Source organism: Notolepis coatsorum (assembly GCF_963971535.1).
Source record: "Notolepis coatsorum genome assembly, chromosome: 6".
Classification (NCBI taxonomy): Eukaryota; Metazoa; Chordata; class Actinopteri; order Aulopiformes; family Paralepididae; genus Notolepis; species Notolepis coatsorum.
The window spans coordinates 85456112-85476910 of NC_140170.1; the positions used below are offsets into that span (position 1 = coordinate 85456112).

At 40.4% G+C, this 20799-nt stretch overlaps 1 protein-coding gene across 4 annotated transcripts in view; it reads left to right on the plus strand.

The window, feature by feature from the left end:
• Positions 1 to 20799, plus strand: part of rbm6 (RNA binding motif protein 6) — a 51218-nt gene that overhangs the window by 22143 nt on the left and 8276 nt on the right. Inside the window, exons 7-19 of one of the 4 annotated variants that reach the window (XM_084316565.1) lie at positions 4759 to 4833; positions 5214 to 5514; positions 8584 to 8744; positions 8915 to 9015; positions 9666 to 9738; positions 14650 to 14725; positions 14840 to 15153; positions 15265 to 15385; positions 15651 to 15748; positions 16174 to 16728; positions 16822 to 16971; positions 17171 to 17236; positions 17778 to 18002. In XM_084316565.1, coding sequence (XP_084172691.1) covers positions 4759 to 4833; positions 5214 to 5514; positions 8584 to 8744; positions 8915 to 9015; positions 9666 to 9738; positions 14650 to 14725; positions 14840 to 15153; positions 15265 to 15385; positions 15651 to 15748; positions 16174 to 16728; positions 16822 to 16971; positions 17171 to 17236; positions 17778 to 18002 — 2316 coding nt within the window. The remainder of the gene's footprint in view (positions 1 to 4758; positions 4834 to 5213; positions 5515 to 8583; positions 8745 to 8914; positions 9016 to 9665; positions 9739 to 14649; positions 14726 to 14839; positions 15154 to 15264; positions 15386 to 15650; positions 15749 to 16173; positions 16729 to 16821; positions 16972 to 17170; positions 17237 to 17777; positions 18003 to 20799) is intronic. The other 3 variants (XM_084316566.1, XM_084316567.1, XM_084316568.1) reach the window with 3 other exon arrangements.

Sequence of the window (20799 nt, forward strand, 5' to 3'; positions counted from 1 at the left end):
AGAGTTAACCCGACTATACTCGTGACTGGCGTTCAATGAGTTAATAATAATAAAGAAAAATCAACTGTTAGACATCCGCCACCTGTAGCAACTCGACCAAAATAGGTGATACCAATTACCTATCCTATCCTGAAGTTATATCCCGGACAACAACAGTGTCAGGGATGTTATGGATGTACCCCCGACCACAGATCCTACGTGATAACCCAAAATCGTTTTTATCGGGATCTTTTAAACGTTACTGTGCACATTCAAGACCCCTAGAGGAAGAACCCTATTGATTTTGGAGACCCCATGACCTTTTCCCTAGAGCCACCGTCCGGTCAGACGTTCAGTCTTCAAATGAGTGTATCTCCTGATCCATTTGTAATGGAAATGATAATAATATCCTCAGAAGCGTGGACAATATAGGGGTCATAAGGATCCATGAAATCCGCCATATTGGATTTAAAACAACACTTTTCCATACTCCCCCCAGCCTATTCACCTGATTCTCTCCAAACTTGCTGTGTGGCATCTAGAAACCTACATTCTAATGTGTGATTTAGACCAAACCATGTGGCTGCCAGATCCAACCGAATTTTGGAAAAATGCATGTTGGAAAAATTATGTTGTCAAAAGGGCTTGAAATGAACAGGCTGTAATTTTAGTTTGCATGCTCATATTTGTCATCTGGTACCCTTCATGGACAATACGAGTAAAGCCTATTGTTGGTGAGCCTGCGGTCCGTTCTTAGGTAAACTTACATTGAGAGCTGCTCATGCTGCATTCAAAAACTTTAAATTAGGTGATTCACCAACTATCCTTCATTACTGACGCTCGTATACATGACACCAGTTCAAAGCTTGCGCACCAGTACGTCACATTAATGACCTGTGGGCAACCGCACCTGCTGTCCGAGCGGAGTAGCTGAATAGGACACTACAGGATGATCATCTTGACAATCTACTACCATAAGGAATTGATTTGATAGTTCTGAGATGTCCAATGTTTGTTTATAAGGGTTGCTTTTGCTAATCGTCAAGATAATAATTTAAGTGGGCTTACGTTAGGATTCTGAAAGCTATAGCAATAACGGTTCCAACTGGGAACTACCGTTAATGATTTATACAGGCTCCTAACGTTGTTTGTAACATTATGCTGCTCTTGTGTGTGTGTTTGTCTGTGCTTCGATCCATCAAGTGAAGATGGAGATAACGTTATAGTAATAGTGGATTGGCAGGTCTGAACCTCTGCTCTATTGTCATAAATTCCTTGTAGTGGGGTTTTTGAGAGTGAATCGGTGTGAGCGGGCTCATCTGCGCTCTTGATTGGCAGAAGACGGCATGTGAGAGAGCGGGCGAGGGTCCAGTGAGGATATATTCATTGTGTTGTGTTTTTGTTCACTTAGTTTGGCTATTTAGCCTGTAACTGAGTCTGTCAACAAACACCTCTGGCTCCAACAATTTAGCACACATTCTTAACACTTTCAGTGTCCAGCAGGGGGCGCATATTTAGTGCTTGAATGCCCACCATCCACTTCAATGTTAGCATTAATATCGCATAATCTATGTTTTAAATTATGGCTATGTGTCTAATCTGCCCGTCGCTTATCAATGACTCATTTTCCAGTCAACATTGTCGAAGCGGATTGTTTTTTTATCGGTTCATTTCCGTTTTATAGCATTTTGAAAAGCCCTCGTCTGTGTGTTAATTAACTTAGGACTGGCCCAAACTATTTGGATATTTAAACAATCTGTTATACCTTTTTTATTTTCTTCATTGCCTAATGCATTAGTCAGCTTTTTCTCCATTTCAATTGAATTTAAATGTTATCTTTATTGAGTATCTGAATGTGATCATAATTGATGTCTATATCTGAGTAGATTATTTAAGTACGGTCAATGTATACTTCTGGACGATTAAAATCTTTTTTGGGACAGTGGTGAAAAAAAGTTCCGAGCCCCGTTTAGTCGTGAACGCATTGTCCGATTTGCACCGACCTTAACAAATAGCGTTGCTCTACGATAGCAAGGAGGCCTGTAACGTTTTGAGTCATTTAGCCTCACGGTGGCGCTATTCACAAAGCTACAAATGTTAACCGCTCTAACGGCTTGCTCGATCATAATGATTATTTGAAATGTGTTGTTCATTTGTGATATCCTAGCATTGTGAAACATAGAATTATATGACTACAACTTATCTATAACTTGTGTTTTTTATGATTATCACTAAACCTGTGGCATCTAGCAAGTTGTATGACAGGTAGGTCAAGTTTGACCAGATTTAGGGCACGGTCAAAAGATCCGTTAGAAACCTGACTTTACTTTTACATTTAAGATTGTGTGTGTGTATATATATTAGAGCTGGGCCGTTAACGGCGTTAACGTGCTGCGTTATAATATAATTAACGCATTAATCTAATTTTTTTTTTTTCTTTTTTTTTCTTTTTTTTTTTACCTTTAATATATCCAGGGTAGGTTCGCTGAGCACAGATGCTCTTTTTCTGGAACGCCCTGCTTCACATTCACACAGTTCCATTCACACCTGGGAGCGGCCCAGTACAACCACAGTTGACACCATTGGCCACTGAGCAACTCCACTGGAGCAGTTGATTCAAGCCATGTCACATAGTTCAAGTTTGAAATGATTCTTTCTGTTTTGCTCCTGAGAGTGTGCTAGATACTGTACTGTACTGGTAATATTATTTATTTGTGTTAACTTCTGAATACAACAACTTATTAAACACAAGTACATCTTATTGAACATTATTTTGATATTTCATTACCAATTATCATAGCAAAACAGCTTTTTCAAACAGTCTGTAATGCATTTTGGAAACGGGAGATGGGCTCATGGTGTAATGGGCCACCTGGCCTGAGAAACATGAGGAAAGAAAAAGTAAGGACTTACTTCTGGTCATTATTTGGGTAGAACACACATATTTTGAATGCCTTCGGCAGGTTTTTCTTTTTTTTAGCCATTTTAATCTAGATTAATCTAGATTAAATCCAGGATTGCAGATAGATTAATCTAGATAAAAAAAATTAATCTATGCCCACCTCTAATATATATATATATATATATATATATATATATATATATATATATATATAATTGTATACCTAGGAAGACACGTCTCTATTTTCTTTTAACCACCATGGAAAACTTCTTTATATAGAGTTCTCTCGCAGCTTTTAAGTGTTGTCACCTTAAAATAACTTTATGATTATCTTGACAAAGAAGATACTTAGGTTTCTTTTGTTTTGACTGTTTGTAGTTGGTTGTTTTAATGGAAATATTGCTTTCCTCTTTTCCTTTGTTTGGCCACAGGCTGTGAGCCATTTGTGTTGTTGTGGGAATACCTGCAGAATACAATACCTTTGGTTGGCCTGCTTACTTACCAAGTTACAAACACCCGTTTTGATGATAGAAGTAGACGGAATATATATACACTTTGAATATATATTTTTAAACTTCATCTAGCGCATGTTTCCAAGTGAAGGTGGAATATACAAGTCTGGCGTTATTTGTCTTGTGGTCACACGCCAGTCACCATCGCATTCCATCAGAGGGGCTTTCGCCTCCATTTTCAGCATTGTTCATCTGTGAAAAGTTCTTCAGCCTTTTCAGGCTGTTCAGTTGTAGCTTGGAGACCTTCTGCTTGAACAATACGTACCTTTTGCCAGTACTCCGCTGGCTCACCGACGCAACCCATTTCTGGTGCCAGATTTCCCTGAACCTTCCATGGAGCGCTTTTGCATTTGCTTTTTGGTAGTTCTTCCTCTTGACATGATTCGTCCTCATCTTTCAACACATCCAAGGAGAATTTCTCCTCCTTTGCTCAGTTGATCAGTTTTTAATTATTCATGACGTGCAAATGCAGTGCTTTACTTGCTTGGCACTGGTGTTCCTCTTACTGGGGTGGTGGGTTACACACTGTACCGTCGCCTGGTCCCGTTGACCAAAGAACTTCAAGCAGACCCTAATATACATTCTGCGAATTGTGATGGCAGAAAATAAATACTGAGATACCACTGGCACCTGTACAGGCATCAAAGACAGTAGGGTTTTATTTTCATCGATGGATGTATTCTTTCTTGAATGTGAATGTTTGAACAGCCATTTGGGTGCAAAGCTATAGTGAGGGCTTCAGGGTGTTTTGAGCTCATCTCTAAAGATGAAATGAAAGCTTATTTTTAAATGCACAGTCATGTCAGTGATTGGATCTATGCCTTTTGTTGACGGCTGGTCCCTCATTATGCTTAGATGCATTGTCTGGAGTCCTCAGCAGTAGATTTATATAATAATTTGACTTGTCTTAGGTCACGTGTAAGTATTTACTTGTACAGAAACACTTAATTTGACTAATATATCCATTTACAAAATATTAGTCCCAATACCGCCTGACATAACTTTGTAGTATATAGCTTAGTTCTGGTTGTACCATAGGCCCAATTTTCTGATTTGAATCACTAGCTGTCTTTTCTCATGTGACAATACATATTTCAGTCAATTGTCTTTTTGACACTATTTCTTAATAACACGAGTCATGGATTCACTTGCGTCCCTTTTGCAATCAATTTCCAGTTGCATGGAGCAAATAGCCTGTGAATCACAGTCCTTGGTGGATCTTGGCTTTGTATGCAACACGCTCTCCTCACCTCTGAGGAGGAGGAGGGCTGAACCTGCCACAATGCATGATGGGAGTCATTAGTGATGTCATAGATTTCAATTACTTGTTTGTGTATCTACTGACCTCCGCTGTTTTTCTTCCAGGGGTCCCTCAAGGTTGGCACTAAAACGGCCTCCATGAAATACATCCAGCCAGACAAGAGTGTGAAAGCCACAGATGTGAGTGTCGTCTTCAGATAACTATTTGTCTTTCCCATTGTATTATCATTCATCTTATTATCGTCGTGAGCCTCTTCAGATTACTCGGCGACAGTGGCTCGGGAGGTAGAGCAGCTGTCTGGTAATCCGGAGGTTCCCGGGTTTGATTCCCGCTCCTCCCGGGGCAGCGTGTCGAAGTGTCCTTGAGCAAGACACTTAACCCCTAACTGCTCCCGATGAGCAGGCTGGCACCTTGCATGGTTGCCTCCGCCGTCGGCGTGTGGGTGAATGTGAGGCATAAGTTGTAAAGCGCTTTGGATAAAAGCGCTATATGTACATTTTACCATTTACTCGTAATCTTATATTTATATCGACACGTTTCTCTCTCCCTCGTGAATCAGGCGACGGAACCCAAAGGACCCCAACCCCAGGTGCCACTCTTGCCCAGCCCCGGCGAACCCTTGGACAAAGCGAAGAGCATCCCGGATGACCCCAAGGCTAAAGGGACGGTCGACGCCTTGTCCCAGGGGGAGTGGCAGCGCAGCTCCGACCTGACCCCGGAGGCCTGGCAGCAGCAGGTGGACCAGCAGCTCCGGCAGCAGGAGTCTGAGAAGCAGGCGGAGGCCTGGTCCAACCGCAACCCGCCTCACTACCAGACTCACCACCAGTCTCAGACGGACCCCGTCTTTAAAGAGAGCAAGAGTAGGTTTCCTAACGTGACAGAGTTCATACCCGTGTGTGTTTGTCGGTGGGTGTGCAGTGTGTGGATATTATGCGTTTGTCTATGCCTGGGTCATCTAATCTTTCATGATGTGCTCTGTCCTTGTGTCCATGACTATTGTGCCCTGTATCCCTATCTTATGTCCTACTATATGTTCTTTTGTTTTTATTGTAATGTTATTTATCTCGCTTGTATTATGTTTGTATTGCTAACTCTTTTTTACATAGGATTTTAGCCTGTACCTGGCAGGGGGACTACCAATGGAAATTAGCATTTTTGGCCAAAATTGGGTGCATTTAAGTTTTTTTAAATGTTTATTAACCCATTGAAACCGGGAAACACATTTGTGTGTATACAGGCTATATAAGGCATTATTAGCAGGCGTTTTACGTCTAAATGGGTTGATGTACAATGTCCCCCTTGAACAAATAAAGTAAACCAGTAGATATAGTGATGCTTTTGTTGGAAGATCCGTCGGTACATAATTTAGTCCCAAAATATTGATCAATTGGTCTTTCTGAAAGAAATGGGATGTTGGGGCGGTACCTTACGTCACAAGGAACTCCGTTAACTTTAGACATTAACCAAAGATGGCGGTAAAATGGATAGTGTAGTTGTTGCGGACCGACGGGAAAAACGATTGTATGTGATGAACGGAGGGATTATTTCAAGCCCCAACCTGTAGCTCCAAGCAAAACAACAACAACGTACGTTGCAGAATGTCAACACTGGTATTGCGCCACCTGTCTGCCAGAGCAGGCACTGGCTAATTTATAACTGTTTATTGCCAGTATACTCAATATATTTTCAATATATTGTCCATATGTCATTTAATTTCAAACCTTTATTTAAACTCGAAAGGAAACTCTAAACTCACTTAGTTACTTCGAGTGTACATACAGACATAAGCAAAAAAAATTAATTGTATATAAAATCACACAGCATATATAAGACAACAAGGTGAGGCAAAAAGCAAGGATTAAACATCTATTAAAACACGTACAACTTGATTGACAATGGTTGGAGATCAAGGTTTTAAACTGCAACAGAGGGGAGAATCGCATGCCATGTCCACACGGAGACGAGTTTGGGTGTATCCGCCAAGTATTTGATCGTATGCACGTTTTATCCACACGGAACCGCGTTCTGGCAGCCTGAATACGCTATTTTCTGAAAACGGGTCCCAGAGTGAACAAATCTGAAGATACCACCCTTGCGTTTCCGTCTTTACAAGCCAGTACGGATCTTTCCTGAACCGATGACTCAATAGCCCACCTCTCCCTTAACCTCTTTAGCCCGAGCGGTCCATCGGTGGACCGCAAATGACATCACATCATAAATCAATCTCTCCAGACTGTATGACATTAAGTAGCGTTTCTTTTTTCAAATGTATCCAAGAGTAAAGACCCTAACCATGTCACAACAGCAGTCATAGTGTATATTTTCAACAATACATTTGTTTACTAATAGGGTAAAGTGTTATTAGTGAGATTTTAGTTCATGGAATGTGTTTATAATTTAGGGAATATCCGCCATTTTGAAGTAGCGGCCATTGCCAGTTGTAGTGATATGAGAAGAGGGCATCCAGAGCTCTCAATGAGCGTTGAAATGTTTAAATACTACAGTACCCAGTCGATTATAGCTCCCTGCAAGCAAATTACGTATGTATGCATTTCTTTTTTATTTCTTGGCATTCTCTACCACAAAACAATGTTATTGGCATAGATTGGAGCGCAGTTAGTGTCTATTTTCTGTGAACATTTAGCAACAATCCTCATTGCAAATGGATTAAAAATGGTGGAGCCATATCCATTATTAGAATGGAACTGTACATACAGTAGATTTCATTCACGGTTATTCAGTGCACGCCTGGAGATACTAAATCCAAATTGAACTCTGCCATTTGAAAGAGGAGATTTGGCCCGATCCATAGATGTGTGAGTTGGCTATAATAAGGTAATTTATAGGCCTGGTATTCTATATTCTATAATAATATTTCAAATTGCATGTGTCCGGATGGCAGAATTCAGTACTGTATCTACAAAACATTCTGTTTAATCATCTTCCCTTTATTCATTTGCTTAGATTTTTTTGTACACATGATCTCAAATATGCAAAAAGAAATCATAATTTATATTTTCTTGTTTCATCACAATTTACTCAAGCCTAGTAACGGACACAATATTTCTGACACTGGGAATACATTCCATGAGATCCATAGATGTCCCTAGATACCAAGAACATGCAAATGGACCTTGTTGTAGAAGTGGAGCAATCTTCCATTTACTTAGGTATGTATTTTTAGGTGGATTTTCAGAAAATAGGGCTATGGCTTAACGGGTTAACCCGCATGCGCAAACCCAGCCAACAAAAAAGAAACACCATACAACATAGCTGCAGTTCGTTTCTTGTTCACCAACAATCTCAACATTTGTATTTAGACATTTTAGACATCAAAGGAAGACAAATATTAGCTAGCTTAACTAGCGTTAGCTCAAAAGCACAGAACCGGACGACACAAGTTGTTCTGCTAGCGATAACACCAATAATACTTCCAGTCGGGGGGTTTCAAAATAAAAGAGCCAAGTCTAAAACACAGAAGCTATTGAAAGACGTTTATTTTGTACATTTGTGGCAGCGTTACAGCATTTTCAGTCGTTTCGTTTGGACGTGCATATTTCTTGATGCGATTTAACTTTTTTGAAATGAAAACGAAAAAGATCTGTTCCGTCTCCATTTGGATGTGGCCTCAAGCTCAAGTTGGAGTTCCCTGTTCCGAGTAAACTAGGGACCTTAGGTGACCAGTCCAATTCCATTCCAACAATGATGTAGTATATAAGGGCCTTAAAAATTTACAAATACCAGAGTTTCTTGCGCTTCTTGATCAGAGAGGACCTATTTATCACAGATAGTTAGCTGTAGTCACCTGTTGCTGTATAAACCTTTCCCTCACTTTCTTTTGGCATGTATTTGTACCTAGCTGTACAATACATTCAGGGTCATGAGGGGCAAGAAATGGTCTTAATAATTCTCCTATGTCGCTTTCACAGCCATGATCATCAAGAATGTGCTGCCCACTACTACAGTGGAGACCATCCTAAAAGCCTTGGATCCCTTTGCCTATCTGGACGAGAGGAACGTCCGTCTAGTCAAGGGCAAGCCTCCTGGAGGAACCAAATGCCTCTGTTTTGTCGACATGGATTCCCACGAGGTATCAAATAACGTCAATCACACAGCTTCTGCTAAATTCATACTTGCATGTTATGGCAGAAACTTGGTTACCCTTATTTTTGTGTTAACTTCTAAGTATTTATAGCAGTATGACTAGTTGCATATACTGTGATTATTGTCCAGTGTTAACCGTCACGTCTCCTATTATAGCAAGTGACCCGTCTCGTTGAGCTGCTCAACAAACCCAGGCCGCTCAATATTGACGGAGTCCGGGTTTACGCTGAGGTCGCGAAACCGCTGAAGAATCAGAGGTGAGTCATGTTGAAATAGTTAAATTTAGCTATTTCTTGTAAGTATACAGTATGAATCCTTTCTACTTCACTGTTGATGACCTCCTGTCTTTATCCAAGTTACTGATGACCTCATGTCTTTATCCAAATTACTGATGACCTCATGTCTTTATCCAAGTTACTGATGACCTCATGTCTTTATCCAAATTACTGATGACCTCATGTCTTTATCCAAGTTACTGATGACCTCATGTCTTTATCCAAATTACTGATGACCTCATGTCTTTATCCAAGTTACTGATGACCTCATGTCTTTATCCAAATTACTGATGACCTCATGTCTTTATCCAAGTTACTGATGACCTCATGTCTTTATCCAAATTACTGATGACCTCATGTCTTTATCCAAGTTACTGATGACCTCCTGTCTTTATCCAAGTTACTGATGACCTCATGTCTTTATCCAAGTTACTGATGACCTCATGTCTTTATCCAAGTTACTGATGACCTCATGTCTTTATCCAAGTTACTGATGACCTCATGTCTTTATCCAAGTTACTGATGACCTCATGTCTTTATCCAAGTTACTGATGACCTCATGTCTTTATCCAAGTTACCGATGACCTCCTGTCTTTATCCAAGTTACTGATGACCTCCTGTCTTTATCCAAGTTACAGAAGAGACTCTGACAAGCCCAACACTACTTCTCTGCTGGGGTACCCACCTGACACCAATATGATGGAGGTAGGTTTTGATTGGGATTATCTGACTTCATATATATATATTAGTGCTGTCAATCGATTAAAATATTTAATCTGATTAATCGCATGATTGTCCATAGTTAACTTGTGATTAATCGCAAATGCGTGCTTTATGCAGCCATTTAACACAAAAGGATGACCCTCATGCATTGCAAATTTGCATCAAATTCAAAACGGAGTGATGCACAAAATAACTTGAAACAGAAAATAATAATTTAAAACAATGAATAAAGTGTGCATGAAATAATAGGGGAAAGAAAACGTTAGGAACTTGTTACATTCACCCACACAAGGGCTGAGGAATCACACACCCCCTCTCTCACACACACACTCTCCCAGCTCTCTTTCTCTCTTGCCCCTTCCTTATCTCTCTCACCCCCTCTCTCTCTATATCACTCACACACACACTCTCCCAGCTCTCTTTCTCTCTCGCCCCTTCCTTATCTCTCTCACCCCCTCTCTCTCTATATCACTCACACACACACACACACACACTCTCCCAGCTCTCTTTCTCTCTCGCCCCTTCCTTATCTCTCTCACCCCCTCTCTCTCTCTATATCACACACACACACACACACACACACTTCAGAAACAAACATAGTATCAATGAGCGCATCAATAATACACCTGAGTGAAGTCTAGTAAAAAATACAAATAAAAAATTCGTAAAAGTTAATCGTGAGTTAAAGAAAATAGTGGCGTTAATAGAATCGGGCGATAACGCGTTAATACCGCGTTCACTTTGACAGCCTTAATATATATATACACTAGAATGGCATTCGGAGAGATGCGGCACCCACTATATAGCACACGTTGACCTATAAACCTGCTTTCCAGTCATGAATGTCTAGTAGACTGAAGGAGACTCATTATATTATTGTTTAGTCTGAGTAGACCTAGTGCCCACCTCACTCACCTTCCCACCTAGCATCTCTCAGTTGGACATATCGTCTGTCACCATCTTGATCCTTGGTATTATATACCAATGGATAAAATTTGGACCTCAATCAGTGCCATCAATATTTATAAAAAAAAAAGTCAATACGGGTCCTGTCGAGCTAACCACCAAGGTTGAGCGAAATCACTTATAGTTATAGAAACGCACACAATTCTTTATTGCCTATATTTATCGTAACATACAGTATAATATAGGGCAGGCCAGCAATCATTTCTGGCCCGTCAGTTTATTGAGAATATGATATTTATTTTATTTATCATATTATTTTTATTATATGCATACTTTATGTTTTATCCATGTTGAGAGTGAATAACGGGTATAGGCAGTGAGGTGCAATGTACCGTATACTGTATATATAGGCTTGCTCAAAGTGAGGTGGACAGCGCGTGGTGCTCAAATGGGAAACACGAGTCCATGAAATAAAAACACCAGTTCAGTAAGTCATTCAAGCTTTATCTTTACTCATGACTGACGGCACCACACATGCATGTGAACAGTAATGCAATTAAAAACAATGCAAAAACAATGCAATTAAACAAAAAGAGTGCTTGAAGAAGCTCCTGAAATGACGGCGCTATAGGTATTTGAATTACGAGACATTTAGAAGTCCATTAGCTCCATTTCCAGTGCAGCCTCATCTAACAAGGTTAACTATCATAATCGATCGCAGGCATTAAAGCGTTCCGTCTTGAGACGGATATCTGTCCATTTGATTTGGAGTTCCGTCATTTTGATTCGGAGTCGTGACGGATTTTAACCTGAGCCAATCGGAGGCGTCAAATATTATCATGAAAAGGGGAATATTTTTTTCTACCACGGCCGCGCCAAGCAGTCATTGGCGAGCATAATGTTGCGGTGCTATGAAAAAAAATCTGTCGGCAATGAATGAATTTACTGCGTAGCCTCCTGTGTGAAAAAAAGATTTGCGTGTGAAGTGAATCTGGGCCACGCTATATACTTGGTAGGTGTAGTCTATCGTGCGATTAAATACCATGTCCCGTCTGCGTAGAGTCCATACATCCAACACCAAATCCCATAATTCCTAGCGAAGAAATCTAATTGAAACTGAATGTGGCATCGCCAAAGAACTTCCTTTCAATAAGTTTAAGCCGCTAATTTTGCTCTGCAAGAAGAACTGAGCGGATATCAGTCCATCTTATGACAACCACGTCCGATGTGGAGAGATGATAAGAGACCATAGCCGATTAAATTACCGGTAAGTCGGATCTGGCAGTGATGATTGACGGGGACACACTTCTAACGTTCAGCCATGCATTAGGTGAGTCGCCCACTATTAGGACGTTTTTCAATAATTAAATACTGCCTACTTAAATTTCCCTCCGGGGATCAATAAAGTATCAACCTATCTATCTATCTAATAATGAGACAATATGCAAATAAGATAATACTAATAATTGTCACGGTTCCCCGTATGAAAGTGGCTTGCAACTTACTGCTGGTAAAATCACTGTTTATTTCTCATTTTGCATTGTATTACATTCCTCTTCTATAAACAATCAAAGTCCTACCGTAAGAGCCTCATACGGGTCAATTAAACCTTTTTGATTAGTCTTTCCTTCGAGCTAAGTTGAACTGAACATTTCACTGTCAAAAGCGCAAACTTAAACAAGGTTGCGTCGCAACATGGTCTTCAAAATAAAGGTCACATATACAAACGCCTCTCAATTCTTATAAAAAAAAAGTACATAAACATTAATTGGCATAGATCTCTATAAACGGCCCAACACATTGATTACTTTAGGCACACCCTGAAACCAGTAACATCACAAATATGAAGCGGGTAATTACCCATAAAAATAATAAACCTTTCATGGGGTTATTTACAATAATAATAATTAATTTAATTTATAAAGCACTTTTCATTGTGAAACAAAGGTATGCAGAGTTTCTTGTCCTCCTGATTAATGCAATGGTGTGTGTGTGTTGTGGTGATCTCATTCAAGGAGCACTACAAGCGCGCGCACACACACACACAGTTTGTTGTTTTTGTTCTATTAGTGATTTACACACTTTCTCAGTTGGTTCATTATAAAAGATACAAACCTGAAAACAAACTCACTTAAATGTTAAATAAAAGGACCACAGTAATGAGGCAGGAGGAACATATTTTTTCCCACTATAATGGTAAGAGTTTTTTTTTAAATGTGCTCCTAAAAATATTCTGTGCCCCTAAATTTCTCATTTAGGGGCAGGTGTGCCCCTAGTGAAAAAGCTTAGCGTACAGTCCTGCTAATCTACAGTCTCCTCCCCATATGTATATAATCTCTGTTAGGATCTATGGGTAACGGTACTGTATATTTTCTCCCACCCACCCACTCCCTCCTAATGTACAGTATCCTCCCCATCATATGTATAATATCTGTTAGGATCTATGGGTAACAGTACTGTATATTTGCATATTGTATATGTCACAAATGTAACATTACTATATACCTGTAGTATGTCATGTATGTCACTATGAATTGAAAATGGGGGACCCTGATGTAAACCAGACAAACGTCTTTCTCTGGTCTGCATCCCCTTAACAATTGTGTGTATTGAGCTGTACTGTATTGTACCCATTCTGCAATCTGTTAAATATTGATTGATTGTTATTAACAGATTGCAGAATGGGTACAATACAGTACAGCTCAATACACACAATTGTTAAGGGGATGCAGACCAGAGAAAGTCTTTCGTCTTGTTTACATCAGGGTCCCCCATTTTCAATTCATCATAACATATATGACATACAGATAGACTACTGCTACATCTATACATTTATGACATACCAGATTTACAAATACAGTATTGTTTGTGATACAATAAGAGTCTAAAAAAGAGTACCGGTATATACATTTGACGAACAAACTGTACATTGGAGGAGGTTGGGTGGAGGGGGGGGGGCTGTACATCGGAGGTGGTTGGGTGGGTTGGTGGGGGGTTAGGCGGGGGGGGGGAGGGGTAACTGTACATTGCATTATCGACAAAACCGAAACAAGTAGGCTCCCTTAAAACGCTAACGCTATTAAAAAAAATAATAATACAGTGGAGGTTAAAATAAGAATATGACTTGGCCTGAAAAAAAGTCAGGAGATTTTTTTTGGCTTTAATCCCTGCGATCGTCCCACTATATTCCTTTATCCGTAATTGATCAGTCTCCCCAATTAGTAGCTAGATTAATATATTTAGCGGAAGTGTCAATAATCGATTGCGGGTGATTCCCCAATCTAGATGCATCAGCCCCAGTCTCCTCCGTAGACCAGACTGTCTCATTTAACAAGACGAGACTTGTTTGCGATTCAATAAGTATAATAATAAGTAAGACAACGGATATGTTTAACGAATTCCATATAAATCGATAGTTTTAACATTAAACATTCAACATTAAACCGGTCCGTGGCCGTCAGATAGACGGTTGCACGTAATGTAGGATAGACCGATAGAGAGAGGCGCTTTATAATACAATGGAAAAAAGACAAAGGTATAATGTTCAGTGCATGTATATGTCGTTTACAGTTTATTATGCCACCTATGCAGCTCGTTTATTTTTACAGAGTTAAACATTTTTCACTATCATTATATTAAATTGGCCATTGTTTTTGGTTCTGGCCCACCATACAATGGCTTGGGGAAAAATTGGCCCGCGGCCAAACCTAATTGCCGACCCCTGATATAGGGCATACAGACCCTCATCTGCGCCTTATTTACACTGTTTACTTTTCTCCATATTTTTATATTCAGAGCAAATCTTATTGCCTATATTTATATATGTATGTCTTTCTACTATTACCCTGCCCATACCTGTACCTCTCCTCCCACATGCTGCAAAGGAATATCTTATCTGCAATTACAATACCCTCTTGTCATGTGTGCATAGGTTTAGTCCCTCGTGTTCTGAAAAGTTACCTGTTTTTGTTTTTTTTGCAACGGCAGCAGTACTCTCAATCCCTGCAGTATTCCCAATCCGTGCAACCACCAGTTCCCTCAGCTGGTATGCAAGGTTTGCAAGGTATGCAAGACTTCCTCAGACAACACATCACAATACCCCAGTCCCTATATTCTGTAGGATATTATGATATTGAAATGGAGGACTGTTGTTAATAAGTAGTGAACTCTCCTCCAGGTGACTCGATGGCTGGATCTCTGGCTGGATCGATGGCAGGAACAATGCCTGGAACGATGCCTGGAATGATGCCTGGAACGATGGCCGGAACGATGCCTGGAACGATGGCCGGAACGATGGCCGGAACGATGGCCGGAATGATGGCCGGAATTATGGCTGGATCGATGGCAGGAACGATCCCTGGATCGATGGCAGGAACGATGCCTGGATCGATGGCAGGAACGATGCCTGGATTGATGGCAGGAACGATGGCAGGCAGCATTGACCCCTCTTTTCATTTGGACCCCAACTATAATCAGGTTCATCAGGTTCATGTAAGTCGCACGTCACACATAAGAGTCCTTAATCGAAAATTGGAAGACTGAGGTAATCAAGTATTTTTAATTGGTCGGTTAACATAATCCCCTCCCTCTGGCTCTTCATAGGGGGTTGTCTATGGTGAGACCCCCGCCATAGATCCCGCCTACCAGGCGATGGCAGCTCATGTTCCGGTAATGGCAGCTGGAATGACGGCCACAGGAAACGGATCAGACACCTACGTCTATGGTAAGGGACTACAAGAGACTACATTTTGGCAATAGTGACCTATCTCAAACCGTGCCCCCTTCTCTTGATCCTCCAATCACAACTGTTGCTTTCCTCTGACCGAGGAAGGCAACCGTTGTGATTGGAGGACCAAGAAAAGAGGGCAGGGTTTGAGATAGGCGTTTTGCAAGGGCACTGTGGGTCGCTGGAAGAGTAGAGAAAGTGGACATGCTATGCTCTTTTATTTTGTTTCTATTTATTCCTATTTTGTTTTTGTGTCTGACAGGCTCTGAGATTCCAGACATGACGACCTACCTGTATGATGCCACCTCAGGATTCTACTACGACCCTGAGACTACGCTCTACTATGACCCCAACTCTAGGGTGAGAATGCCGCACAACCGGTGGTGCCAACTGTTCATGTCCTGCCTCCCAGTGGTTATGGTTGCTATGGCCCACAAGCTTTCAAGATTAAATCGGCTGCTATCAGCAAATTGCTGCAAGAAATGCAAATTCTGTCCAGATGATTGGGATAGTGTGTATTAGTATTATGGATAGTCTGTGTTACTTGTTGCCTAGCAACACCTTTTCACTATTTACTTCCTTATTTTATTCAATAGTCAAGTACTCTAACGTTCTACAAAATGCTGCTCCTTGTTATGGTGTGGCGTCTGCTTGCTGATGTCAGAGGAAGTAGTGCCTGAAGACAGTTGGATTTGGTGCATCATTATTTAGCAAATGGTCAATTAGATTGTAATTTACCGTGTGTGTGTGTGTGTGTGTGTGTGTGTGTGTGTGTATATATGTAGTATTTCTATAATGCCCAAACGCAGGAGTATCTGTACTTGGATCCTCTGACAAAGACCTACATCCCAGTGCCAGGAGGGAGCACTACAGAAACCCAGCCTGTCACCATGGCAGCCGAAGTCCAGGCTATCCTGTCCAACCCGGCAGCGGACGCCCCGTTAGAGATGAAGAAACCGCCTGAGCCGACGCCTGTCCAGACCGCCTCCGCTGCTGTCATAGCGGCGGTACCTCCTCCCGTTCCCGCTCCTGTCCCGGTTCCTGCCCCCGCTCCCGCAAAGGCGCCCGCACCTCCCCCAGCCCCGGCCCCGGTCCCGGACGTTGCCCCGTTGCCCTCCGCCCCGCTGCCCTCCGCCCCGCTGCCCTCCGCCCCGCTACCCTCCGCCCCGCTGCCCTCCGCCCCGCTGCCCTCCGCCCCGCTGCCCTCCACCCCTGACCCCGACCCCGACCCTCCGTACCCAGAGAGTGCATCCAGTCCTGTGACGACGCCTGAGAAGAAGGAGGAAGACGACAAAAGGGACGGCAAAGAGGAGAAGCCGCGGAGCCTCGCCGCTTTCAAGGTAAAGGTGGAAACGGAGGTGTCAGAATCTGACTGTACAGTGTGAAATGTGTTCTTGATGGGACAGGTGGTTAACATGTGTCAACTCCCTCAGATCATGAAAGACATGGAGCGCTGGGCGAAGATCCAGAACCGTCAGAAGGACAGTGTCCGCTCCCCGTCGCTGCTGCTGAAGAGCGGGAGGCACGAGGACAGGAGTGCGTCCAAGGCGGCCGACGCGGGCTTCGCTATATTTGAGAGGAAGGTTAGGAAACACCTTCAATACCAATGCTTTCTGTTCACTGCTGTTGTCTATACTCAAACTACGTGGATATACTGTACTTACAATGAATGGTTTCACATCAGTTGTTTTTAGCTGGACTTGCTAATATAACTCACTTTTATGTTTTACTAATTTATTTATTTGTCATTTCTCATCACTCCCCTCCGTCTTGCCTGTACAGGGCATAATCGGAGACGACCTTTTCAAGAAGCCCCTCGCTCCCCCTAAGAAAGATGAGAAAGGAAAGGTAAGAATCCAGTATAAGTGTTAAATATTTGACCTTCAGTCTGCTATGAGTAACACATAGTCACATCTGCATGGGGTAACGAAGCACAGAGAGAAGGTGGACCAACTTTTGTTTAAGATGTGAACATTGTGAAGCACCTCATAGACGGACTGACACTAACCTAGTCAATCATTCAGTCAGTAACTAACTTAGTTGTAATTTATTCAGTCAGTAATTATCTCACGGTTAGCCACTCTGCCCATAGTGGCAGCTCAAGGGCATGACACTTTGTATAAGAATAGTTCAATGCATGCAACAATGCTTCTCATTTATGACATTGTGTGTCCTTGTTTAATATAAAGCAGATCACACACTTTTAGCCATTTGTTAGCATGAAAATGTAATCTGGCAGCGGAAGGGCCATTTTCAGGACACCAAAGTGATTTGGAATGATGTCACAACTACAAATAGATGTGGGAAAATAATTCAAAACAGACTTGTGCCTAATGTTCTGAAGGGTTCATTTAGCTTCTAACATGTTCTTGTTGCGCCGCCTTCTTAGCGCTCCATGGGCTCTCTGAGCCTTCTGGCGTCAGACTACGCTGCAGGCAGCGACGAGGAGGTGGAGGAGGAGAGGCACGACGCTCCGCGCTCCTCTAAGGGCTTGTTGGACGACAAAGACGACAAGCTGACCGACTGGAAGAAGATTGCCTGCTTGCTGTGTAGGAGACAGTTCCCCACCAAGGACGCTCTGACCCGCCACCAGCAGCTCTCTGACCTCCACAAGGTACTACCATATAATGTCAGTATTACACCAGATAATAACTCCAGTTACTTCAGATAATAACTTCAGTTACTCCAGATAATAACTCCAGTTATTACATGGCGTTTTAACATTCGCCAAAATGCTTGATTGTGATTGGTCAATAGCGCTCGGTTGCCCCTAACATCGGTCAATTATTTCTTGATAATTCACAGCTGCTATGGGCAACGCGCAATAATGACCACTGTTGGGGGCAACAGAGCGCTATTGACCAATCACAATCAAGCATTTTGATCGCAGTCACGAAAGCTATAACCTCGTTCCCAGCTTTATCTCGCACAGCTGCACTACATCAGGTGCAATCACTTCCACACCTGCCGATGACAGAGGAGCAACAGAACAACTGCGTCTGCATTTGATCTCGTCTTGTCGATGGTGTAAAATGAATTACGTATATTGTTAATAAGTTAGCCATGTAATAAGCGGGATAATGTATAGCTATACTCGGTCATTGTTGCAAAATAATTGACCTTCACTGCGTTTAGAACACCTCGGCTGCGCCTCTGTGTTCCAGAACGCAGTGCCGGTCAATTATTTTGCGACAATGACCTCGTAGCTATACATTATCCCTTACATAATAATTAGTTACTTCAGATAATAACTTGTTACTTCAGATAATAACTCCAGTTACTTCAGATAATAACTCCAGTTACTTCAGATAATAACTAGTTACTTCAGATAATAACTCTAGTTACTTCAGATAATAACTAGTTACTTCAGATAATAACTCCAGTTACTTCAGATAATAACTCCAGTTACTTCAGATAATAACTCCAGTTACTTCAGATAATAACTAGTTACTTCAGATAATAACTAGTTACTTCAGATAATAACTCCAGTTACTTCAGATAATAACTCCAGTTACTTCAGATAATAACTAGTTACTTCAGATAATAACTCTAGTTACTTCAGATAATAACTAGTTACTTCAGATAATAACTCCAGTTACTTCAGATAATAACTCCAGTTACTTCAGATAATAACTCCAGTTACTTCAGATAATAACTAGTTACTTCAGATAATAACTAGTTACTTCAGATAATAACTCCAGTTACTTCAGATAATAACTCTAGTTACTTCAGATAATGACTCCAGTTACTTCAGATAATAACTCCAGTTACTTCAGATAATAACTCCAGTTACTTCAGATAATAACTAGTTACTTCAGATAATAACTCCAGTTACTTCAGATAATAACTCCAGTTACTTCAGATAATAACTAGTTACTTCAGATAATAACTCTAGTTACTTCAGATAATAACTCTAGTTACTTCAGATAATAACTCCAGGTACTTCAGATAATAACTAGTTACTTCAGATAATAACTAGTTACTTCAGATAATAACTAGTTACTTCAGATAATAACTCCAGTTACTTCAGATAATAACTCCAGTTACTTCAGATAATAACTAGTTACTTCAGATAATAACTAGTTACTTCAGATAATAACTCCAGTTACTTCAGATAATAACTCCAGTTACTTCAGATAACTAACTCCAGTTACTTCAGATAATAACTCCAGTTACTTCAGATAATAACTCTAGTTACTTCAGATAATAACTCTAGTTACTTCAGATAATAACTCCAGTTACTTCAGATAATAACTCCAGTTACTTCAGATAATAACTCTATTTACTTCAGATAATAACTAGTTACTTCAGATAATAACTAGTTACTTCAGATAATAACTCCAGTTACTTCAGATAATAACTAGTTACTTCAGATAATAACTAGTTACTTCAGATAATAACTCTAGTTACTTCAGATAATAACTAGTTACTTCAGATAATAACTCTAGTTACTTCAGATAATAACTCTAGTTACTTCAGATAATAACTACAGTTACTTCAGATAATAACTAGTTACTTCAGATAATAACTAGTTACTTCAGATAATAACTCCAGTTACTTCAGATAATAACTCTAGTTACTTCAGATAATAACTCCAGTTACTTCAGATAATAACTCCAGTTACTTCAGATAATAACTCTAGTTACTTCAGATAATAACTCTAGTTACTTCAGATAATAACTCTAGTTACTTCAGATAATAACTCCAGTTACTTCAGATAATAACTCCAGTTACTTCAGATAATAACTCCAGTTACTTCAGATAATAATTACTTCAGATAATAACTCCAGTTACTTCAGATAATAACTCCAGTTACTTCAGATAATAACTCCAGTTACTTCAGATAATAACTAGTTACTTCAGATAATAACTAGTTACTTCAGATAATAACTCTAGTTACTTCAGATAATAACTCCAGTTACTTAACATAGACTCCAGTTACTTCAGATAATAACTCTAGTTACTTCAGATAATAACTCCAGTTACTTAACATAGACTCCAGTTACTTCAGATAATAACTCTAGTTACTTCAGATAATAACTAGTTACTTCAGATAATAACTCTAGTTACTTCAGATAATAACTCCAGTTACTTCAGATAATAACTAGTTACTTCAGATAATAACTCCAGTTACTTCAGATAATAACTCCAGTTACTTCAGATAATAACTCTAGTTACTTCAGATAATAACTCTAGTTACTTCAGATAATAACTCTAGTTACTTCAGATAATAACTAGTTACTTCAGATAATAACTAGTTACTTCAGATAATAACTCCAGTTACTTCAGATAATAACTCTAGTTACTTCAGATAATAACTCTAGTTACTTCAGATAATAACTAGTTACTTCAGATAATAACTAGTTACTTCAGATAATAACTCCAGTTACTTCAGATAATAACGCCAGTTA